Source organism: Pristis pectinata, chromosome 28 (assembly GCF_009764475.1).
Source record: "Pristis pectinata isolate sPriPec2 chromosome 28, sPriPec2.1.pri, whole genome shotgun sequence".
NCBI classification, from domain to species: Eukaryota; Metazoa; Chordata; class Chondrichthyes; order Rhinopristiformes; family Pristidae; genus Pristis; species Pristis pectinata.
Window position 1 is genome coordinate 5710979 of NC_067432.1, and position 25872 is coordinate 5736850.

Genomic DNA, 25872 nt, shown 5'->3' on the forward strand with positions numbered 1-25872 from the left:
AGCTAAGAAGCTGAGAGCGACTATGACCTTTACCTCCATTGATAAAGCAGCCAACTCACGTGTGATGCTTCATTTGAGGTTGCAGGAGGCCACAGATCGCACTGAGGGCAATGAACGCAGCTTGTGTCTTGGCCCTTTAAAGAGCATGAATAAGGGCCTGAATTATGCAAAGAGGCTGGGCAGGCTAGGGCTTTATTCCTTGGAGTGTAGGAGACTTGAGGGGTGACCCTATAGAGGTGTATAAAATCATGGGGGGGCAATGATAGGGTGAATACACTCAGTCCTTTACCCAGGGTTGGGGAATCAAAAACTAGAGGGCACAGATTTAAGGTGAGAGGGGAAAAATTTAAAAGGGTCCTGAGGGGCAACTTCTTCACACAGAGGGTGGTGCGTATATGGAATGAGCTGCCAGAGGAAGCAGTTGAGGCAGGTACAGTAATAATATTTAAAAGCATTTGGACAGGTTCATGGATAGGAAAGCTTTGAAGAGATATGGGCCAAACGTGGGCACATGGGACTAGCTTAGATGGGCACCTTGGTCAGCATGGACAAGTTGGGCCAAAGGGCCAGTTTCTGTGCGGTATTACTCTGTGATTTCAGGGGAAAGGGTGTTAGTAAAAGTTGATTGTTCTGTGAATAAACAATAACAGTTGCTTTTCAGTCTAGTGTGGTTGAAAATCACACTGTATTTATATTTTGTACATTGATCCACTATTGATGTCACTTTGAGGATCCTTGTACTGGATAAAAATGTGCTGGAGCAAAAATTGTGTTGTAAGTCATGTGTTGAGTTTCCCATCAGACACCGTCACTCGGAAATAGGTTCAGTATTGCTCTACTCTAAGCTAAGCCAATTTTCAACAGCACTGTTTCTCTTTGGAAGTTGCATGAAGGAATTTCTCAGTCATGATGTGCCTTTCCCATGCTAAGAGACATTGTGACATAATTTCTGCTGATTCTGATGGCCAAGTGGGTAGAAGTGCCACCTGTTAAATTACACAGTGCAGAAGGCCTCAGGTTTGATTCATAGTTTAGCTGAACGTAGCTGAAACAAAAATTAATTTTCATCAGCAAATTTTAAGTGGAGAAACTAGCTTGTGATTCTGTTCCTGTGTTACAGATTCCTTGCACCTATTTCAGACTGAATCACTGTCAGCTGTGTTTCTGTCAGATATTTTCCTGACACTGCTTTAACAGTTCCCTCCAAAGGGCATCCTATACATGGATGATGTCTCCATCTTCTTTGGCCTCATGATTTGTCCACATATTGACCTGTATCTTTTCTAAGATAGCAATTGAGTGAAAAATACTATTTTTGTTTGAATGGTACCACAAGAACTTCAAGGTCCATTTAAAATGCCAGTGATTGGTTGAACATCTCATATGATGGGTGGCACATCTGCCAATATAACACACCCTCAGCTTTTCATTATTGGATAAGTTTTCAGTTGTGAGCCTTGAGCCTCGACTATTCTGATCTGAAGATGGAAGTATTGCCATTTGGGTGTCGTTACGTTCAGGGGAGTAGAAATTTAGATGAAAAACAGGCACCCTGGAGTTCCTTATCTCCCCCTTTGAGATCTGTAGCTTTTTAAAACCTGAGCTTGATGTCTCTTAAATCATTGACTCTAGAGTTACTTTATCAGATCAGTTCTTTCTACAGCTTTGGTCTCCTGCACAATTGGTATGATTTCTCAATTTAAACAAAAAAGGAATTGGTACCAATATATGTATAAATAATTACTGTTGATGGCTGATAATTGTAGCAGCTTGTGTGTTCAGGTATGGACATAGGTCTAGAAATTCAATTGGATAACTCTGTTCTCCTTTTCTGTACCAATCCAAAAATTTAACTGGGCATTTCCAGAGTGATTATCCTAGTGTTGTGATTTTCATACAGGATTATGCCATTCCTCATGGACTGGTAAAATTAGACCCTTGACTTGGGATTGATCATTGTTAGGCATTCCTGAGATAAATAGAATTGAATACTTCAGTGCCAAATTGGGATCCCGCTAAGGTAAGTCCCTAACTTGCCATTGGTCCTTCAGGCCCAGTCCCCAACCCCACTCAACCTCATTTGGCTCTTGACATTTCCTCCTTTTCCCCTAATTCCACCAGAGTTCCAGAAACACCAAGGTTCCATGCGCCCTAACAAAATACCTGCTTCTTCTTCCCTCTGACCCCTTCCTCCACCACCCAAGCCCATTCTTTCAGTAAGACGCACCTCACCCCTGTCCCATTCTTTCAGTCAGGCCACCACCCACCTCTGCCCCCAACACCCGACTTCCTAGTCCCAGTCTGTCAAACACCCATTCTCCAACCAATCCCCCGACCATTCATCTTACTCACCACTCTGACCCCAGACCACAATGCTCAGTCGACAGATCCCAATCATCTCTCTTACTGAACTTCCAAACCCAACCTCAGTCCCAGGGGAGACATTTTTAAATATGGAAATACTCACTGCTCTTTCAGTGGTACCTGAGGTTGATCGTGAAATTTGGGATGGGAGACCCATAACCGAAGGGGTAGTAAGTGTGATGCTGCAGCAACCATCAGGATACACTAGAATTTCTAGCTAATGTTATTTTAAAGAAACAATTTTTAGAAAATTACCATATGACTAACATTTTATTTTTTCCCAGGTTATTCCCTTAGACATTACACTGGAGCTTCAAAAACAAATTATGTCTGAATTAGAAATTCTTTATAAGGTAATCTTGCAGCACCAGACTGCTAAATTTAACTTTGTTTTTAAATTGTTCAAATTGTAAGACTGTTTACTAAAATGTCCTTTTTCTTTCATTCAAATGATTACAGTGTGACTCATCATATATAATAGGATTTTATGGTGCATTTTTTGTGGAAAACAGGATATCAATATGTACAGAATTCATGGATGGTGAGTTTGAGGATATTTTAAACATTAATATATTTGTAAGGCCACAAATGAACGAGGGTGCTCGTTTTTGCTCGTGTTGCAAGCTCCTGGGCATGTGAAAATCTAGCAGCATTAATGATATGTTCCTTTCTGTCAGGGTATGTAAATGAAACGTGGAAATAAATGAGGACACCAAACAGATTAGAATGCAATGGAGAAAAGGAATCTAACCCCAGATTCTGTATTGCGACCTACTGCGAAAATGCCTTTCACTTTATCAGCAATAACTTGTTACACTTAAGCTGCAGGGCTGCTGTGGATTTATCAGTGAATGTAGCTAGATTTGATGCCACTTGAACTATTAGCTGAAACCTGATTTAGATGGCAAATAGGCAACATTTCAATTTGGAATATAGCTTAAAGGATTCGTGGGTGCCTTGACAAAATGTTTCATGGTTGTCACAGATTCAAAGCAGGTCGGTTGGTGAGGCTTGTGTGGATTTCTGCATTTGATATACAAAATGGAAACAATATTTATTGAACACCAGTAGGTGTTATGTTCAGGATAGACAGCTAAATAACATGCAAAACAGTTATATAATTGAGCTTCATCCATTGGTTGTTTATATCTTTGGACATCTGTAAAGATAAAAAGTACTTTTTTTGTTACACTGCATTTCCAGCAGTTTAGGTCATTTTGTTCAGCACAGAATTATTGATCTAATATAAGTGGGAGTGTGGTCCCAGTGGCACTCTGAAACACTGAGGTTATGGCTTCAGTGGGACTGAATGATGCTGGGGACATACCCACACTAGGAATACAGTTTCACAACTAGAACCCATACTGGGAGTATTTTTTCAGAGGCACTCTCTTTCTTTGTGATTAGGGTTCCAGGGGCATTAGCTCAGGTCCAGGGAATGATTTTATTAGGCCCTAGAGCATATTAGGGTGATCATTCCACAGGCAATGACCAGTGCTAGAAGTATTTTTCCATAGGTGATGTCACATGCTGGAGGTATGGCTTTTGAGGACTGCCTCCAAACTGGAGTTGTGATTAACCTGAATTTTCCACAGATGTTGATGCTTATTTGAGTATGGTTTTACCTTCAAAATATACTGCCCTGCCATTATCCTCGTTACTGATATTTTATTAATTTCCTCCTATGATAATAGGCCGATTATCCACTTGGCTGTTTAGTTATTGAACTTAGTGCTGACTATCTAAAGTACAGGTTCACTACAGGTTACAACAGGGTTCCATTCCTGACAACTGTTCGTAACCCGAACAGTTCATAAGTAAGAAAAGCAGTCGCCCAGCAATATATTTCAATAAAAACATAGGCCAGCCAAGGACAGCATGCAGTTAAACCAGGGCATTTAACTCAGCCATTCAGATATTATCACAAACCGAGTTCACAGCAGAAGATGTCTACAGCTTTGCAGCAAATACCAAATCCATCCCCCCCAGTCTCCCAAACACTCGTTCATATGCACGGGCTGCACATATATCGGATATTCGAAACTACAACAGGATGACATGAGCTGTGTGTGGCTGCCAGTTCTGCTGGCTATGCATGAAGGTGAAGACCAGCTTTTTCTCCCCACTATCCAAGCATATAGGAATTGTGTTCCTAATGGGTCATTTTAACCATGTGTATTCCTCCACTGGTGGAAATGCTCTATCTGATCTAACACGACAGTGCTTCTGCAGATAGCCCATTACAACTAAGTTGATTGGCAGCATGCCTGTGTGTCCGATATGCCTTCATTCAAGAAAGTGATGGTTTAGCAATGTTTTCATGATGGTTTGACTACATAAAACAAATAGTTCTGTTCACTTTTAGAAATGTCAGTAAGTTGGATTTGGTTTGGAACATGAAACCTAATTGCTAATTATCTAAAACTGCAATTGTAGTATTTTTAAATAACTGTAAGCCTTGAGTAATTGATTTTTGTACTTGACCTTGAACCAAATAGAGTTCTCCAGTATATTATTCAGTCACGAGCATAAAAGTAATTTAATTAAGAAATTTACAGTTGATGGTTGTAATAATCATTTAACATCTATTTTCCCCTCTTATTATTCTTTTCTATAGGAGGCTCTTTGGATGTATATAGAAAAATCCCTGAGCACGTACTAGGCAGAATCTCTGTTGCGGTAAGTTTAAATATTATTAGAATTTATGTCAAGACATATTTTAGTAAAATATGCATTAATTTAATCTTGAATAAAGTAAATTCAAGAAAAAGATGATGACACCAGAAATTATTAAGTTATTTATTTTGTATATATTTTATATCTTTATACACACCCTGAAGAATCTTGGGTGACAGACACAAATTGCAATTTGCATATTATAATGGCCTGGGGGATGTTTGGAATTGTAGACACGGTTAACTGGCTAAAGATTACAGGTAAGTCTTGTAAAAGTAATTAGATGTAACACTTCTATAATTCTGGGCTGGTTGGGGACATCCTAATAGAGTTTGTTTTTAAAACCTTTTCTGCCTACATCTGAACTCTTCATTTGCTGAAGAAACCATAACAGCAGGTGTAAGTTTGACTTATTATTAGAACCTAAACACATAGTAGTATAATCTTTCATTGGTTGACATTACAAGGTGAAACGTACTCAAGGGATTCTGCATTTTAGGGTGTTAGGGCATCTATTTGTTCTTGTGAGTTGCCATTCTTCAAGTTCCCAATCTCCCAGCTGTCTACTATGTAAAGGTGCTTAGCTGGTTTAAGATACTGTTAGAGGCCCACAGTCTTCTCTGAGCCTCAGACTTGCTTCGTATGGTTGCTATGTTGCTTAAATTACAATAGTAACTAAAGCTTTGTGACATCCTCGAAAGATGCTCTGTAAATGCAAGTCAATCTTTTTACTCTGTGTCATCAAATATATGTCACATTGTAGTCTTTGTGTTCCTGTGTTTTATTTTAAAAAAAGACATCAGCAGTTAAATGTCACCCTGTGTACTGGTTAAGATTAAATTCTACTGTTTATAAAATTAAATGTATCATTAAAACAGGCACACAAATTGTACTTCAAGCAAGTTTTAATAACTCACAAAAACCTTTGGTTTGATTTAATAATTTCCACAAATCTTACAAAAAATTGTAGGGTGAAGAACAGATTTTTTTTAGTGTCAGTTGACTCTCAATCCCACAATAAGATCTTTATGATTTGAATATCCTTAATTTGGATTTTAAAGAAGACTTGTGGGTGGAACAAGATGGGAATTCTTGCATGATATTGTGTGGATTGGAAATTAAAGGCCAATTCAGCAATGCATAGTTCCCAGCGGGAAAACACAGAAATAATGTGTGGGAGATAAGTTTACAATGCTGCATCTGGAATCTTCAATCCATTCTTATTTCCATTGCTTCTCATCTGGCAGTATGGAGTTAGCTCACTCATGTCCATTTGGCTTGTTTTTATAAAAGTAATTGTGCTTTATTGTAGATTCAAGTAATATGCTCCTCAATTTGAAACGAAATAATTTCCATTCAAAGTGCCAGGCAAGGAATCCTTCAGTGCATTCCTTCCCTGATGCACTTAATTGTGCAGAAAATATAGTATATATAACGTGGGATGAAATCAGGATATGTGATACTCAGAACAAAAATATTGCAAAATTTATCTGCTGCTTACTAATAAAAGGATTGACCCATTTCAGGTTAATATTTGTGTCAAAAATGGATGTGTATTTAAACGTGTTGATACATTCATTATTAATATTGTAAAACAATTCCAATCCAGCATTAATTGAATCATTATTTTAATAAACATAGGCAGTTTACTAATCCATATATGGAAACAGGCATAGATCATAGAAGCAAGGAAGTTTCTCTCAACCTTTGAAGAATGCACAAGAAATTTACCTGGAATTTGAAAATTCAGTTAAAGGGAGAGACTATGGAATCTTAGAGCAAAAAAAGTTTAGTTGTGACTTAATGGCGGTGTTCAAAATCCAGAAGGATTTATAAAAGAGAAACCATTTCAAGTGGTGACAACAGTTCCAAGCTGAACTTAGTGTTTCTCTGCTTAGATGCTACCATGTTTGAGATTTCCATATTTGCTGGTGATTTCTCAACAGCTCTCTGACATTAGACTCCCCATGGAGTCCATCAGTGGAGTGTAAACTTACTGTACATTTGCAGCATTTGCATTGGGGAATTAGTTTGCTGAGCTTACTCCAGGTTGAAGCAAATAATGACTTTATTACAGTTTCATGCTACCTTTTGCTCTTGCCCACAAATAATTTTCATTTTTAATAAACGAAAGCACTTAGAGTAATTCTGGATTCGGCTTTACTTTCCCTCAGTATTGAAACTTCATCACAGTATCTTCCTACTCTTCATTTTGCTTTTCTGTCTGTCTGATCACACCTCTGATTGCTGGAAGGTTGCATTAGCTCAGGTGGCTAAGTCATTGAAAAGGGATATTGTACCTTGTAAAATAATGTTTATGTGCAGCTCTGATTAATACTCCCATCAATGACCTCCAATCAAGACCACCAAAGTCTCGCTCAAGGAAAGAGAATTTAACAGAAGGACAATTGCCTGTCTTTTCTAAAATCATTTACAAGCAATGTTTTTACCAGATTATTTTTCATTCAGTGGAGTACAACTTTCAGGAATGTTTTTTTTTACAGAGTTTTGTGGTATATTTAAAAATGTTGCTTTGAGATATTTTTATTTATAGTTTGGATAGTGAAAACATTTTCTCATAGCCAGTTGGCATAAAACTAAAACCTAAAAGATTTTGGTATTCTGTAGCTGGTTTTTCTTTCATCTAGATTTTTTTGTTTTATTTTTAATAAGAATGGATGTGATAATTCTAAGGATCGGGGAAAAGCTCTGCAATTTAGAGCACTTAATTATAGGTTGCATTTTTTCCACATTGGCAGTCTTATTCTGACATTCATTATCCCTTGTAGTGACAATTAATTTAAATCCAAGTGATCAAACATCGACAGCTATTAGTCTCAGTTCATTCTAATTCACAGACCTTCATTTTCACAAAGTCCTGTAATTATCTTTGGAAACTGCCCAAGGCGACGGAGCTTCCCTTTGAAAATTGGCTTTTGTCAGTAAATTGGTCATGATTTGCTTGTTACTGCAGTAATTTAATGTATAATTTTATGAGATCATATATTTGCACAGCCAAAATGGAAGTATTTAAATACACATATTGATTATTGAGTCGACAAACAAAAGTTCTAGCATCAGTGCATCTTACTTGTTATCTTCTCAACATATTACCAACTCAACATGCACATTAAATATTTTTGGATAAACTTTTTGTTTTTGTAAGGTGCTACTCTTGTTTTGCTTGTCTCTGTTGACATCTTTGAGTAGTTTTACGGGGTTCACTGTGTTTATGTGTGAGAGCCGTGAGCCATAAAGAACACAAGTCATGATAGTACATTGCACAAGAACTTTCACTGTATATTTATTCTATTTAATTTCACCCCATTCCTGGATTGTTCATTTCAATGCGGTATACCACAATTGATGTTATAATGAAAATTGATAACTAGAAGTAATCAAGCAAAGCATGTTTTGTGAAAATTGCATATTTAGTAAATAAAATATGTTCAAGCAAATTAGTACAACCAAAAGATTTCATTTCCTTAGAGAGCAGGAGAATTTTCACTGACCATTTTCTATTATAAGTTACTTGTACTTTCAGTACAAATTCTAGTAATAAGGAGTGTTTAACCAATATAATTCTCCTTTATGAAGTTAGAGGATAGTAGAAATGTGAATTTTATTTTCACACACCAAACTGTAAACTTTAAATTTTCATGTATTTAAAAGATCTGTGAACTTGGAAGAGGCATTATCTTATGAGTTCTGTGGACACTATTCAAATTCTTCACACTTTTTTAGGGCATAAAAATGATATCCAATCTTCTGCTGATGTCCATACTTACCACTTGTAGCACGATTTATTGCTCAGGGTTGAAGGAGGTCCACCAAGATTCACAAAGAACATCTTAGTAAGAGCATCTTAGTAATATTGATCACAATATAATATGATTAGGTCTACAATGACACAAGTAAGAGAGGATTGGAAAACATGAAATCTAAGACAAGATATCTTTATTAGTCACATGTACATCAAAACACACAGTGAAATACATCTTTTGAGTAGAGTGTTCTGGGAGGCAGTCCACAAGTGTCGCCACACTTCTGGAGCCAACATAGCATGCACACAACTTCCTAACCCGTACGTCTTTGGAATGTGGGAGGAAACCAGGGGACCCGGAGGAAACCCACACAGACACGGGGAGAATGTACAAACTCCTTACCGACAGTGGCTGGAATTGAACCTGGGTCGCTAGCGCTGTAAAGCGATATGCTAACCACTACACTACCATGCTGGAATACAAGAAATTTAGAAAAGACATTTAAAACAAAATACCATTAGATAGGCAACAGAAATTGCAAAATTAAGTTATCAAGGAATATTAAAGAAGTAAACTGTTCCATAGACATAAATAACAAAGGGAAATTGGGGAACTGTAATAGGATGAGCAAGATAAACTCTCAGAGAAATTCCTGAAGTATTGAATAACTACTTACCTCAGTTTTTAACCAAAGGAAGGCAGCAAAATGGTCACAATAATAGAATCTTAGAAAGATTATTAATACAGTTGGGACAGGAAAAGGAAAAAGAAAAATATATGTCTTATAAAATTGTGGACAGAGGAAATTTAGAGAATATTTTCAGTTCTGGGAGAATCCAAAACAAGGGGAGATAAACACATTGTAGTTACTAATAAATCCATTAGGGAAACAAGGAGACAACAGGAGATGTGTTGCATTGGAACTTTCTACCACAGGAAGTGGTGAGGTAATAGGTTAGGCACTTACAAAAGAAAGACAAGTGCATGAGAGAGAGTAAAATAGGAAAAATATGCTGTTAAACCAGGAGTAGGTAGGTGGGAGGAGATTCACTCATGGAGTATTAACACCTGCATAGACTGTTTGGCTCATAAGACCTGTTTCCATGCTGAAAAGCCTATGTTGGAGAGTGCAAGTTCTTGTGATTCCATGATCGTTTAATATAGCAATTGTTAACAAAGGGAGAAAGACTGGTTTTAGAAAATATTTGATCAATAAAACTTGTCCTAACAAATTCTTTCACTGAAGCATCAGAAGTCCTTGACAGAGGAAGGAGGAGCGGCAATGAATGTTGCTGAACTTTAGTTACAGAATGAGGTGAACAAAAGAAGGACTTAGTCATGGTTGCCTAGTTTTTATGAACTTCCCCATGATCAAATATTAAAATTGTTTCTAAGCTTACAAATTCAGTGTACTTTAATCTAGAGAAAATTTCAGTTTTAAATCCCACAGGTGGCCTTGGCAAGGTTTTAGTATGTGCAAACTTCAGTGTCTACTTTTTTAAAACACTTCATTGACCATAAATTGTCTGGGGACTTACAGGGGTTCTGAAAGATGCAACGTATATTTCAAGTTTTTTTTATACCTTTTGATCTTAATTTCACCATTTCCATTTACTTGCCCATTTTGTTTACTTTACACAGCTGGCAGTACCAGGAAACGTTCCAAACTGTTCCCTTGTCCTACTACTTGCAGTGTTCTGCTTTGGGAATTTATTAATAAATCTCAGTACAACATTGGGCACACTTCCATCTGGTTTGCTTTGCAGAATTTTCTTTGACTGCATTTTATACTCAGTCTGCTCTGCAGTTCCAGCTCCATTTTCCACAGAAGATCACAAAGGAATGCAGAAATGTACATTATACAAAAAAAGAGCTATTTAAGACCAAGATGATTTGCATTTGAATATAAAAATGTGACGGACAGGAGCAGACTAGCTGGTCCATCGAGCCAGTCTGATATAGTCATGTTACAATTAGGCATCATTATCCATACTGCTCCCACTCCAGCAGCCATGTAACCCCCTGGGAGATGTAGATAAACAGATTTTAAAAAGTCAGTTCGGGGGAAAAAGGAACTTGAGAAATTATTCTCTGACCACTAAGGCAAACAAAATATGTTCATAAAGACCCCAGTGACCATGAAACATACAAATAAATTAGCCATGATTAAATGGCGGAGCAGACTCGATGGGCCAAATGGCCGAATTCTGCTTGTGTATCTAATGGTCTTATAATGTGTAACTTTAAAATAGCAACTGAATTAAATGTGCATACTCCAACCCCAGGAATGGGCTAAGCCTACCCCTTGAGCCTGTTCTGCCATTCAGTTAGATCATGGTAGATCTCTACACCAAATTTAGCCTGACTCCTTGTGTGTCATATCACTCAAATAGTAATCTTCAAGAATTTCTCATCAGATATATGTCCTTTTTGTGTATTAATTCCCTGTGTCATGGTCTTACCATGGTGAGAAATATATAATTACCATTATGCTAGTCTTCTAATCCTCCCATTCTTGGGTAGCACTGTTCCTTCTTGAAAACCTCAATTTTTGAAATCAAAATCAATCCCACTTAACTATGCTTTAGGAAAGTTTTATTTTTATTCTTTCTGAAGCCCTGGCCCCTTCATATAAACTTTTAATGTATGTTCAACACAGTTGCTGTTGCTTCAGTTTGGATTAATCTATAAAATGTGCTCCCCATCATAAGCTTCTCATATCTGCCCTTCCTATCTGCTTCCTTCTCTGAGCTCATTCATCCTCCAATGCTCCCCAGCCTTCCATCCAATTCAATAACAAATCCAAACGCAAGTTCTCTGAGCAAGAGCATGCAATCTCTGATTATTCTTTCATTATCCCTTTTAGGGATATCTGCACACACGCTTATAGAAGTGGTCTTGAATTTGCTAAATTGATTTATCATTGTCACATATACTGAGGTACAGTGAGAAACTTTGTTTTGCATACCATCAATACAGATCCATAGAACCATACAGCACAAAACAAGCCCTTCGGCCCACCATGTTGTGCCGTCCATCAAACCACCCTCACACTACCTAACCCCTTCCTCCCGCATATCCCCCCATCCCACACTCCTCCATATGCCTATCCAACAAGCTCTTGAACCTGTTCAATGTATCTGCCTCCACCACCACCCCAGGCAGTGCATTCCATGCACCAACCACTCTCTGGGTGAAAATCATTTCATTACAACAATACGTTGAGGCAGTACAATAACAGAATGCAGAATAAAGTGTTACAGTTATGAAAAAGTGCAGTGCAGGCAGACAATAAGGTGCAAGAGGTCGATTGTGAGGTCAAGAGTCCATCTTATTGAACTAGGGGACTGTTCAATAGTCTTATAACAGCAGGATAGAAGCTGTCCTTGAGCCTGCTGGTACGTGCTTTCAGGCTTTTGTATCTTCTACCCAATGGGAGGCATGGGGAGAAATGAGAATGTCTGGAGTGCGTGGGGTCTTTGATTATGCTGGCTGCTTTACCGAGGCAACGAGTAGTATAGACATAGAGTCCATGGAGAGGAGGCTGCTTTCCGTGACGTGCTGAGCTGTGTCCACAACTCTCTGCAGTTTCTCTGATATAGTGATAGAGTGAATCTATCCTAAGGCAGTGGATAATTTACCTTGATTTGCTAAGAATGAAAGAATTGCCAACAGACTTGAATTATTTTAAGAAATTAAAGTTTTAAGTTAGCTGAGCACATAAATTTTTGTCAGCTATTTCTGGCATGTTCGCTTAAATGTAAAAAGGGAAGAAATGAATGTTACTTCTTATAATTTATGTTTAAAATTCAATTTAGTAGAAAATGCTGTTTCTAAACACCTGAGACAAGATGTGTGAAAACACAAGCACAATCTGCATGCTTCAGCTTCAGCCATAGCATAAAAGGCCAAGTAGTATTGTGTACTGCCTCACTCGAGTCTTGCCAGGTCAAGCTTGTTTTAACCTACATGAATTGGATGTTGCTTAACCCTTCCAGAATGTGTCACAACATTTGCTGTGTTGGCTGTATAGAGTTGCTGTTTATTCAGTAGGGTCTGGCTTGATAAAGGTACACCCAGCTATTTAGACCATTTCAGAGAACAAGTCTCTAGTGTTTCAGAGCATAGACCTGGGTATGATTATCTTGAATGGCATTGCAACATTAATAGAGTGACAGAGCAACAGACCTCATCAACTCTGAGTGGGCATCAGCTTTTCTCAAAACCCATCAACCTTGTATGTCTAGAAAAGCAATGTAACAATTCATAGCACCTTAATTTTTTATTTATGTTACCAAAAAGAAACAAAAAAATACTACTGATGAAGTCTGCAACTTGGTAACTTCAATAAGTCAAAATCAGTATGAAATTCTGGCCTTTCAAGAGATGATGAGTTATTTTACAGTTTATTTTTGATATATAGTGCATCAGGGACTGAAGAAGGTCCTTATTTACAGACCAGATGGATTTCATTTGTTCACCTCTCAGTTCCTTTCCTCTGGATTTAGGGAAGCTATTTACAGGTTTGGATCTAGAATTGCAAAAGAAACTTAAGAAATCTTCATTTTCCCAATTTGCGTATTACTACAGGACACAGAGTAAATCCTAAATAAACAGGTGTATGTACTCTATATTTACAAATGACTGCTCGTTTTGACACATTGTGATTATTTGGACATTTAATTACCTGTGGCTTCATCAGCTTTTTTTGAATCTGATTGAACCTTTCCAGTATTTCCTGCAGTTACTGCAGAGTTTGGGTTTATTAAATTTGATATTATTAAGAGTGGCTGGGTAATTTAAAATATTTTCTCATTTCTTCATCTTCCAGGTTGTGAAAGGCCTTACCTACTTGTGGAGCCTAAAGATTTTGCATCGAGGTGTGTAATGCTTTTTGTTAAGCCTTTTCTAAAGTGGGTTATTTGTTCCCTCTAGATATCAATATATCTGCAAGCTTAGAATAATTCATGTGGTGGATAAGTACAGAACTGGGTTTTCAACTCACTGATGTCAGCAATCTCGGATACCTTTGCTTGGAGCCATTGTAAATAACTAAATGCATAGCTAAACTTGTTTTTTGCCGTGGTTGCTCACTTATATTCAGCAGTTTTAATAATGGAATTTAGTTGTTGCCTAAAAAGTTAATGTTTTAATAAAAATGTTAGGGCAGCATGGTGATGCAACAACAGAGCTGCTGCCTCACATCTCCAGTGAGCAGGGTTCAATCCTGACCTCTGGTGCTGTCTGCGTGGACTTTGCATGTTTTCCCTGTGACCACAAGGGTTTCCCTGGATGCTCCAGTTTCCTCCCACATTCCAAAGATAAGATATTTTTATTAATCACATGTACATTGAAAAACACAGTGAAATGCACCTTTTGCGCAGAATGTTCTGGGGGCAGCCCACAAGTGTCGTCATGCTTCCGGCGCCAACATAGCATGCCCACAACTTCCTAACCTGTATGTCTTTGGAATGTGGGAGGAAACCGGAGCACCCGGAAGAAACCCACCCAGGCACAGGGAGAACGTATAAACTCCTTGCAGACAGCGGCCGGAATTGAACCTGGATCGCTGGTGCTGTAATAGCGTTATGCTAACCACTACACTAACTAACTGCAGCCTGGTAGGTTGATTGCCACTATAAATTACCCCAAGTGTGTAGGTGAGTGGTGGAATCTGGGGAGAGTTGATGGAAATGTGAGGGGAATAAAATGGTGCTTCATGGTCAGTGAGACGTAGTTGACCAAAGGGCCTGTTTCTGTGCTGTGTTATACTCTTGCCTCCAGTCCCATGGCTCAGGCAGTTCATGCGTGTTTAATAGGTTATCCAAATACTTGGAATGTAAACCTTGACAATGAATGCTGATGGAGCATTACAGAAATCATAAACTATCCTAATCCTATTATTATCAGACACACATCAGTCAGGAATAACCAGAAATATGTACCCACTCCAAACCTCCTTTTTGTTGTGCAGGGAAGTGTCATGAGTTACAGTAATGCTGTCTCTGCTCTGCCTAATGTGGGCAAATCGGATTAGTGTATCTGGGCAGTAACGTCGGCATGGACATGTTGAGCCGAAAGGTCCATTCTGTGTTGTACAACTGTGCAACTCAAAATACAGGCTTTATTTCAAACCATCGTTTTATATTTGAAGCCTATTAATTGAGACACTTTGGTGGAAGTGAACTTGCCTCATTTATCAGATCATTCCCATTAATCCAAGCCCATCAGTATTGATCTAAGCCTCCACATTAGCCACATCTCCATCAACTGGCGCCAGCTATATTTACAAGCTTTCAAAACCAAAGTAAGTTCATCCTTAGCTGATGAATCTCTTAAAACTTGTGTCTTAGATTCTCTTTTTCTCTTTACTACATGTTAACATTTGTGTTGCATTTCTTTGTACATTGTTTCATTTCCACACATTCTACTTAAAACTGAACATGGTTAGCAATCAATGAAGATTTAATTCCTTATTTAATATGAAACTATGCATTCGGTGAGTTATTTCATTGTTTTCTGAGTTTCAAAAACTTTAATGTCAAAGGGCAGAACTATTGCTTCTGTTAAATTTATTTTTGAAGTCTCTGTGCTTTATGATCTATAGAGGATATATTACTCCACAGGTGCCTGCCTACAGCTCTTGGTGGAAGGCACCTTCAACCTTTGGTTTTAGAAGGCATATTTTCAGTGATTCTGTCCTACTTGAATTTCCTTCAGTTTCTGTCACAAGTGACTTGGATTTTTGAAAATAACATTTTTTGCTGAATAAACTACAGAATTAGTCTGCTTTAATGCAGTGAAGTAGTAGTTAAAACATCAAAACAATTATCAAACCAGTTGGCAGTAAATACATTACGATCCTATGAAATAATCTTGATTGGTTCATTGTTTTTAACATTCTCTACGAAGACAGGGAAAAACAAATCGACAATAATTGCAACTGTAGTTTTAAAAACTGAACAGTGAAGCCGGTGTTTCTCAGATACACAGTTGGGTCAGTGGATAAACAGTGTACCTCGGCAGTGCGGATATAGGCTTTGTATCCATATTAAGTCTTAACCACACTAATGTAGAGGGACGCTGACGAAAGCCCAAACATTTTCCCACAGCAAAAGGGCGAGAATTAGAATAAAGCTGGTGCACCTTACAGGTGATTACATGATTTTGACAAAGGCCTTGGAAAATCACCTAACGCCCTCTGCTCCTGGAAATGTGTGCTCTTTATCCTAGAAAAGAAAATTGCTGAAGTTTTGTATGGTGAGGTCGCATCAGTTAAAAGATCCACTGGTTTCTACAATATTATTAATTCTCTTTGCCGTAATGTCAGTAGTCACAGAGAAACTGACAGTGTTAAGTGAAAATCTGGATAAAATAGCCAAAGAATGAAATCATCCTGCATAATTGCTAGGTGTATATTCCCTAACAGTTTCTGTGCTCTGATAACTGCTCTTGAAGTTTATAGTAACCGGAATCTCATCTTGCTCCTTAGCCTTGCATAGGATTTTCATTGCTCATTCCACTCGTGCTTAATTCTTTTTCTCCCAACCAAATGATTGATTGACAGACATGCACCCTCCACGTAAGATCAGTTGCACTTTGGAAGCACAAAAGACTGCATTGCATAAAACATTCATTGCAATATTGCAAGGAAGGAGGGAGGGAGGGAGAACTGGTAATTTAAAATTAAATCTAAGGAAACCACAGGGTAGTGAAATTATCCTGTTTGCTTTTTATTAATAGCAGAAATAATGCAAAAGAATGGGTTTCCCTGTAGCAGAATCCTTTAGAAAAATTATCAGCTATAAAGAGTTACCATTAAGTTGCGCATCCTTTCTGTTTGTTTCTATTGTTGGATATTTTTTGTTGAAATGACTACTACAATAGGAGAATCAGCTTAAAGTTATCCCTCAGCCATATATGAAAAAGATAAATTAATATGCAGAGTTGAAATTGAGGCACCTGGGGTTAATGACACTGTCTGCTTATCTCAGTTGCCTCATAGAATTGAGCTTGGTAACAGAGTTCAAGCCACTTCTTGATGATGATATTAGCTGCACTCTTGAAAACAAAACACTTCAGAATTATGTTTAAAATTGATTATTAATAAAGCTGATTTTTTTTAAAAGCGTCATTGGTTACTCTTGCTTCTAGAGCTCTGTTGAAAGTTCCTAGCTCAGAATTGACAGCTCCCTCCTGCATTTTACTGCAGTTGAACTGATGCCTTGCAGGAGAGAGATGCTGCCAAAACAGAGGTAAGGACCTCCAGCAGAGCTTGTGAATATTTCATTTAAAAAACGTACATTTTTTTAAAATGGTGCAGGATATATCTTTCTTGGTTACACCAACTACGATATTAATTAAGTGATTTTTTTTTTTATTTTGTGAATAAATGCTGAGTGGTTGTGTTGTAATGAGAATATTTGCTTATGTGAAAAACCTTTTCTTAAACATGTTATGCAGGAGCATTGTAAATGTGTGCAGCAGGTGCAAAGCTTGTCGCTCTAATCTATATAGCCTTTGTGTTGCTTTCATCTTCTGCATTACTGAGGCATAGCTGTAATTACAGAATCATTAAATTCTGAGGTGCTTTTAAAAGGGATTGTTTCTGTCTCCTATTTTTGTCCCTATGCAGATGTCAAACCCTCTAATATGCTGGTGAACACGCGAGGACAGGTCAAGCTGTGCGATTTTGGAGTGAGCACCCAGGTATGCTCATGGGGACATCTTTATTCAAATCACCTGGCCACAAGTCAAAGAGATCCACAACAGAGGCACCCAGCTCAGGGAGAGACTTATTCACATTTAATCTCCGGGTGACTTTCCTTCATCAGAGTATGATTGTTCATTGTTTAATGATAGAAAAAATTGCTGATATTGTAATTACTATTTAAAAATAGAACAGTTCATTGAAATGCGTATTTGATATGAAATGTTTGGCCAGACAATAGGAAGGGCAGAGCGCATGCCGTGTCTGGGGAACTGTGGAGGCCTGCAATAAAAATTAATGTGGAGATCAACAATAGTGGCGGGCATTTACAAGGCGATGCACAAAATTTAATTAATTTCCATTTTTGGCCCTTGAGACAGTTGTGGTGGTGACCTGTGAGCTTGCTTTGGTGTTGATTTGAATTGCAGTCGCCCTTTTTACTCAGTCAAAGATTTTGAAGAAATAGAAGGTCAGTGGTATATTAAAAGTTGTCAAAGTCTATTCTCCCCAGTGCATTTTATGTTCTCCATTTTGTCAATGTATAAGCAGACAGCTCATGTCATGATGGTATGCTGGTCCCCTGTGACGGAAAATTTTGTTCAGACTGAGATGTTCAGAAAACTGACTTTGTTATAAGCGTTTCTACCTTTTGTAATGGGGTGAAAGAAGTTTTTTTTAATAGCCACACTGAATTAAAGGTCATGGAATTATTTCTGCTTTCATGTATTCTACCATTGCTTTCAAAAATACAGGAAAATGTAAAACTTAATTTTAGCGTATTTTGCTACAGGGTGTAAAATCTAATTTTTGAAAGATTTTCTGCGAGTTTGGTAGGAATTCAAGGCTTTTACTTGTCAAAGGCTACTGGCAAAATACTTTGGTACTCTGGTGATTTCCAAGTCATTGTGAGAAATATGTAACAAAGCTTCCAGCTGGTTGATGGCTGTTATCTGATTCATTAGGTATTGATTTGAAGGTGGATGCAGAGGAAGATTTCTTACATTCCCCTTTAGTTACATTTCTCTGATGAGAATCAGATTAAAGTCAAAAATCCGTAACCATGCTGCTGTGGAAGTCATAGTGCACTGTAACAGACGTGCTAGATGACTGCTCAATGATCGCTGCAATCGTGGGTCCACTGTTACGACCTTCAGTAGCGCTAAAGGAAAATGTTCTGTGGACAGGGAAAAAGGCAAAAAAGCAGACAGAGGTCCTTTTTGTGGCCAGGCAGAGAGGGGCTTCAGCCATTAGAGCACCTTAGGTCTAGGTGCTTTGGTCATCAAAGGCCATTTGGGACTGAGGGTAGGGAGACAAGCCATCAGAGGACCAGGGACTGGCAAGGTGGAGGGTGCATCCATTAAGATGGGGAGCTGAGGAATGGAGATGCAGGTTTGTTGGCACAATGCTCTCTGTTTAAGGATTTTGACTGTTGAGGATTTTTGTGGATTGTGGACTGGAGTGGAGGCGTCTGCTAAGGCTATTGAAGGATCCAGAGCAAGGGCAGATCATGGCCAGTGGTGATCAGAGCAGGAGCAGTGGATGAGGAAGAGTGATGGCATGTTGAGGTGTTGAGAGAAGATAAGTTTGACATTTAATCTTAGTGGGATCCCACTTCAGATCAGTGCAATTAAAACCGTGTTGTCCCAGAAGTGGTCTTGGAACAGTGTGGTCGAATGTCTCCAAATAAAAAAAGCATCACACAGGAATGACATTGCATCAAACACAATGAGGCAATGAGGAAGTGTGTGACCGAATTTCCAGATGTGATGAATGGACACAGAAACAGTGTTTTACTCTGTAAAGTGTTCATTTTCGATTGCGTAAACAGAATCATGTGATTGAAAATCTAGGCTGCTGACACTATCTACTAAATCAGTATCTGCAGTTGCAAACCTTTGGGTAGGAAGATGTTTTACAAGGCTGGTTCCAAAATCTCTGTTGTATGTAACTCTTCTGCAGCCCAGTATCTCAAATTATAGGATCCAGTGAATTCCATTCAGGTGGCCAAGGTTAAAATTTCTTGATTACTCTATTATTGATTGTAGCAGTTTCTTTAAGTGACTGATTGTATCAACAAAGCCACAAGACTGAGCAAGAGGCACTTCCTCTTGTGCAAGACGTGATGAGGGTTTCAGGTGCCTATGACAAAATGTCAAAAAAGGAAAATGCCAATACATTGAATATATTCTTTTGGAGAGTAAAACCATCCCACCCAATTCCTTTCCTCTGTTCTTATCTCTGACTCCATTCATCCACTTTGCCATTTATCATAATTCCAGAGCCATGGTCAACAGTTTTTCCACACAACCTCAGGAGATGCCAGACCTGCCCTTTTGAAGTAGTGATTCACTTGTACGTCTTCCAATCTAGTGCACTGTATTTGGCGTTCACAATGTGGTCTCCTCAAAGTTGGACAAACCAAACACAGATTGTGACTGTTTTGTGGAGCACCTGAGTTGAGTCTGCAGAGGTGACTCAGTGTTACTCACATTAATTCTCCATCCCACTCCCTCTCTGACCTAACTGTCTTTGGCCTCCTGCACTGTTATAACGAGGCCCAATGAATATTTGATGAACATCACCTCATTTTACGTCTGGGCACATTGGACCTTGCTGGACTCAATATCAAATTCTACAACTTCAGTTAACTTTCCTTCTGTCTGTATCGGAACTGGCAATGATGAATCCCATCATCGATGTCTACCTTTGCTGAGAGATGGCTCCTGCGAAATAGAAAATGCCTAATGTCCAGAGTCTAGCCATGGACCTTGACTGTTGGAGGGCAGTGTGGTACAGTGGGGGCAAAATTTGTTGAGTGTAAGGCTCTCGGTGAATTGGGGCCTTGAACAGTATGAAGAACCCACTTGTGTCAGAGCTGTAAGCAAGTTGCTGGACCTCCTGCAGTCTTTTGCATCTTCGTAGGTTTTCTACTAGCCCTCAGCCTTCAGGTGCCTGAAGAGCTCTTTTCCATAGAAGTATGGAGGAGCTTCCAATCCTAAAATTCTTTCATGTTTGTAGTTAGTTAACTCCTTGATCTAAAGCTCCGTCTAATCAAACCAGTCCCTATGCTTCCTCTAGAGAAGGCAAGAGTCTCTTCACATGGGCTAGTTATAGTGAACTTAAGGGACACTGTGAAGCTCCTGTTGGTTGAGTCAACAAGTTGTCTGTAAAGTACTGTCTAAGGATAGCTAACTTGAGATCTTCATATTGATTTTCTTGTGGCAATGTTCAGTTGTGGCTGGTATTTTGTGGCCATGTTGATGGAGGCAACAACAGATTAGGTGGTAATCAGTCCAACATCATTGGTTGCTGTTGTGGCACAGGTGATGTCGGCAACTTCGCTGCATCTCAATCAGACACCAATATAATTCTTTTAATATTAATTTTGAAATCTGGGCTTTGATGACCAGTATTTATTGCCCATTTTTAACTGACCTTGAGAAGTGTGAACCCACCTTCTTCAATTGCTGCAGTCCTTCTGGTGAAGATACTTTCTCAGTGCTGTAGGGAGTTCCAGGATTTGGACCAGTGATGATGAAGAACCATTGATATATTCCAAGTCAGGGTGGTGTCTGACTTGGAGGCAAACCTGCAGGTGGTGGTGTTTCCAACCACATGTTGCCCTTCTCCTTCTGGTGGATGATGTTGCATGGTTTGAAAAGTGCTGTGATGAGTCCAGTACACTTTTTAGATGGTACACCCAGCAGTTACTGAGCAATAGTGGTGGAATGGATGTCTTGTGTGGTTGATAATGTGTCGGTCAAGCAGGCTGCTTGGTCCTGGATGGTGTTGAGCTTTTTGAGAATTGTTGGCACTGCACTCATCCTGGCAAATGGAGAGATTTCCATTGCACTCCTGATTTGTTCCTTGTCGATGGTGGGAAAATCTTGTCAATGAAGTGAGGCACTTACTGCAGAGACCCAGCCTCTGACCTGTTCTTGTATCCATTGTACTTGTGTGGCTCATTCAGCTGAATTTCTAGTTAATGGTGACTCCCGAATATTGATGGTAATGCCATTGAGTGTCAAGCAGGTGGCTGGATTCCCTTGTTGAGATGATCCTTGCCTGACACTTTAGTGGTTTAAATGTTATTTGCCACTTATAAGCCCATGCTGAATGTTGTCTAGGTTTTGCTGCATGGCAGGCATGAACTGCTGTATTTACTGAAGAGCTGTGGATGGAATTGACCATTGTTCAATCATCAGCAAACATCCCCATTTCAGACCTTATGATGGAAGGAAGATTATTGATGGAGCAAATGAACATGGTTGGACCTAGACATGCCCTGAGGATCTCCTGCAATAGATGTTCTGGAGCTGGGATGATTAACCTCCAACAGCCATAACAATCTTCCTTTGCATAAGGTATGACGCCAACCATGGGAGTGTTTTCCCTTTGATGCCCGATGACTTCAGTTTTACCAGGGCATTCCCTAATGCCACGTACGGGCAAACGCTGCCTTGATGCCAAAGGCACACTCTCAACTTACGTCTAGAGTTCAGCTTTATGCTCCGTGTTTGAATGAAGGCTGTGATGAGCTCCAGAGCTGAGAGATCCATGTGGAACCCAGATCGGACATTGATGAGTCAGTTCTTGATCAGTAAGTGCCACTTGGTAGCACTGTTGTTGACAGCTTCCTTCACTGTTGTTGAAAGCTTCCATCACCACCAATGATTGAGAGCAGACTGGTTGAAATTAGCCAGATTGGATTTGTCCTATTTTTGCTTATTCACATAATAGGGCAATTTTCCCTATTGTTGGGTAGATGCTAGTGTTTGTAACTGTAGTGGAGCAGCGCTTGCATAAAGGTGCAGCTAGTTCTGGAATGCTTCGGTCTTCAGTACTACCGCTAAGTTGTTTTCTGGTCTCATAGCCTTTGTTGTAACCTGTGCTGTCAGCCACTTTTTTGATATCATGTCAAGTGAATGACTTGGCTGGAGACTGGCTTCTGTGATGGTGCGAGATGGAGAGAAGGCTGAGATGGATCATTTGTTTGGATCTTCTGGCTGAACAGGTTGCAAATGCTTCAACTTCTTCATTGGCACACATGTGCTGGGTTCTGCTGGGGATGCTCTTAAAGCCTCTCCCTCCCATTAACTTTCAATTGTCTGCCACCATTCACAATGAGATATGACAACACTGTAAAGGTTTGATCTGCTTTGTTTGTTGTGAGATCACTTATCTCTGTCCTATTACATGCTGTTTTTGTTGCTTAAACATGCAAGTAGTCCTGTGCTGCAGCTTCCCCAGGCTGACAACCTCATAATTTTTAGATGTGCCTGGTATTTTTCCAGCAATAAATCAGAAAATGATGGAAATGCTCAGCTTGTCGGGCAGCATCTATGGAAAGAAAGACAGGGGTTAATGTTAGGCAAAGAATTTTCAGTTTTTATTTAGTTTTCTAACATCTTTCAGTTTTTCAACTTCATTTACTGCTCCTATTGAGCCTCTGCTTCGATAGTATTGGTCGAGTGAGGAACACTCTGAGCCATGCGGCTACAGATTGTGATGGCATACTGCTGAAGTTGATGATCCACAGCACCCCAAACATACCTAGTTTTGAACTGCTAGATCTGTTCTGAGACTATGACGTGTGCACCACTCACTGTGATGGAGGATATCCTCTGTGAGAAATTGGGACCTTTGTTTGGATCTATCTGTGTATCATGGATAAACGCAATGGCCACAGGTAGATTGTTAAGGATGAGCTCAAGTAGGTTTATATGCCTTGTGTTGTTTCACTCACCACCTGCTGCAGAGCCAGTCTGGCAGCTACGTCCTTCAGGACTCAGCCAGCTCAATCACTCAAGATGCTGAATATTGAAGTCACCCACCCAGACTACATCTGAATCCTACTTTAGGTGCTTCTTCCAAGTTTTGTTCATCTAACAGGTGCCAATGCCTGGACCAGGGGTGTTGCCATGCAAACTTGCGCCTGTCTCTTTCATGTTGGAAGGGACTTCTAAGATGAGCTGTGCTGGAATCTACACTCACATGTTTCTTCCTAAGCCGTTCACTCTCAGCAAATGGGCTCAACCTTACCCCTTCTGCATTAGGGAGTGGGGCCAGGTACCATCCTGCACAAAGTTAGACCATAAGACATAAGACCATAAGACAGAGGAGCAGAATTAGGCCATTTGGCCCATCAAGTCTGCTCTGCCATTCGATCGTGGCGGATTTATTTTTCCTTCTCAACCCCATTCTCCTGCCTTCTCCCCGTTCAAGGCTTCAACTAATCTAAAACTTAACTGTAAAATTTCTGCCTAGAGACTATACCTGAACTCAATTGCTTCCAGAACCATTATCCAGAATTTGCTGACAAAATAACTGAGAGTTGTAAATTGTGCAGAAATTTGTGAAAAGCAAATCTGCTGCTAATTTTGGATGATTTGCACCACTCTTCTATTATCCCTATGAAACTGGCAGCTCATCCACAACCTCCCACTTTGAGTACTTAATAATGCACTGAGCTTGCTATAGACCATTTGGGTTTGCATTGAACAGTGTGAACAATACAACTATTAAAGTAATCCTAATCAATCTCTACAGCCTAGGAAGGAAAAACTGTCACGTGTGTAGTAAATTCTTCTTGGAGATTTAAAAATATTTCATTTTAAAATTTTTATTTTACTCTTGTTTGCTGTGTCTTTGTACTCTCTTACTCTCTATAAATCCAATCTTTCCTCCTTTGTTCCTCTCTTCATCTTTCAGTACTCATGTTAATATACCTGCTTCAGTACGCCTTCCTCTCCATCATTCAAGTGTTCCCAATCCATAAACCTCATTGGTTAAGCTGCTATTCTCTTGACTCAAATATCATCAGGTTCCCAGATGCCTCTTATCCTCTTCTGCAATATCAGCTTTTGCTTCAGAGCAGTGGGTTAAGGTGCAGCAGGTTTACAAGAAGAAAGTTATGATCGTATGGTTATTATGTTACTGGATTAGTGATCCATAAGTCTGGAGTAATGACCTGGAAACTTGAGTTCACATCTCAGCAAGGGTGCTGGGGAATTTAAATTCAGTTAATTAACCAAATCTGGAATAAAAGGCTAGTATCAGTAATGGTGACCATGGAACAATCAGGTTGCCATAAAAACCCATCTGGTTCACTGATGTCTTTTAGGGAATGAAATGTGTCGTCCTTGCACAGTCTATCCTATCAGTGACACTAGATCCAACGTAGGTCTTTTCTGTGAAATGGCTGCTAACAATCTCAGTTGTATCAGACCACAAAAAAAAACTGAAAATGAGACTAGACTGATGACCTGGCACTGTCCTAGCCATCAGACATGACAAAGGCACATCAGACCAGTTGACTCATCTAGAGTTCTGCCAAAATTGGAAGAGCAGTTCCATAAGAACATGGAACAACAGCTTTGAATGTTCCCTTATTCAAAATACCAAATATTTTCAAAGTCGCACTCCTTTATCACAATCGCTGGGTATGAGCAGTTTCACCAGAGGTGGGAGTCTGATGATATCTGGTCAGGAGGGAGTGGACCTGGGATTGCTCAACATTAACTCTGAACTTCACGAAGACCTGTGGCATCAGGTCAAACGTGGGCAAGGAGGTTTCATAGCACCTTCCTGTAAATGTGGCTGAGTTTCTCACCCTATTTTAGACTTGACCTAAGGATGCAAATATTCATCACAGTCATTGATAATTCCTTTCTAGATCGTAATTCCACTTCGCTTTTCTCTTGCAGCTGGTGAATTCGATAGCTAAAACGTATGTGGGAACAAATGCCTATATGGCGGTGAGTAAATCCACTGATGTCACAAGTTTTACAGAATAAAGCCTTTCCCAATAATGCCAGTATAAATTGGACAATATTGTATTTCTTAAGGCAATCACAAAATACATTGTTTCAATTTATTTTCTAACTCTGTATGCTACTTTTAACAAGCAAAATTTAATAGTCATATATAAGTGCTGGAAAGAAATGCAATCAGCCCCTGATAAATACATAACTAATTTGCAGAGACATGCTGTGTGGGCATCCAGATTTTGAGTGCACAGCTTGTGTATTTTTCTGGATTCTACTGTATTTCTACAAATTTCATTGCCAGGAGATTGGAGCATTGAAGATAATACAGTTTTTATCTGTGAATGATCTGTCGTCTTCTTGTGCACTTGTAACATTTTCAGATTTGCAAACCATTGACCCAAGAAAGCAATGGAATAGAGATTAATAATAAATAAATCATTATTTTACAAGAATTTATACATCCTCAGCCACCGTCCTTGTTTAGACTGCGTAGGGACTGTGGTTGCTCCTCCAGATGTCTGTTTTGCTTCAACCTACAGATTGGGTACCCAGATGTTTCATTCTTATTTATGGTTTTGGAAAGAGACAA

General features: G+C 39.2%; 1 protein-coding gene across 1 annotated transcript in view; it reads left to right on the forward strand.

Annotated features, from left to right (window-relative positions):
* map2k5 (mitogen-activated protein kinase kinase 5) overlaps positions 1-25872 on the forward strand; it is a 220459-nt gene that overhangs the window by 105673 nt on the left and 88914 nt on the right. The window contains exons 10-15 of the mRNA XM_052040367.1: positions 2649-2717; positions 2824-2905; positions 4982-5043; positions 13636-13684; positions 17440-17513; positions 25221-25271. Coding sequence (XP_051896327.1) covers positions 2649-2717; positions 2824-2905; positions 4982-5043; positions 13636-13684; positions 17440-17513; positions 25221-25271 — 387 coding nt within the window. The remainder of the gene's footprint in view (positions 1-2648; positions 2718-2823; positions 2906-4981; positions 5044-13635; positions 13685-17439; positions 17514-25220; positions 25272-25872) is intronic.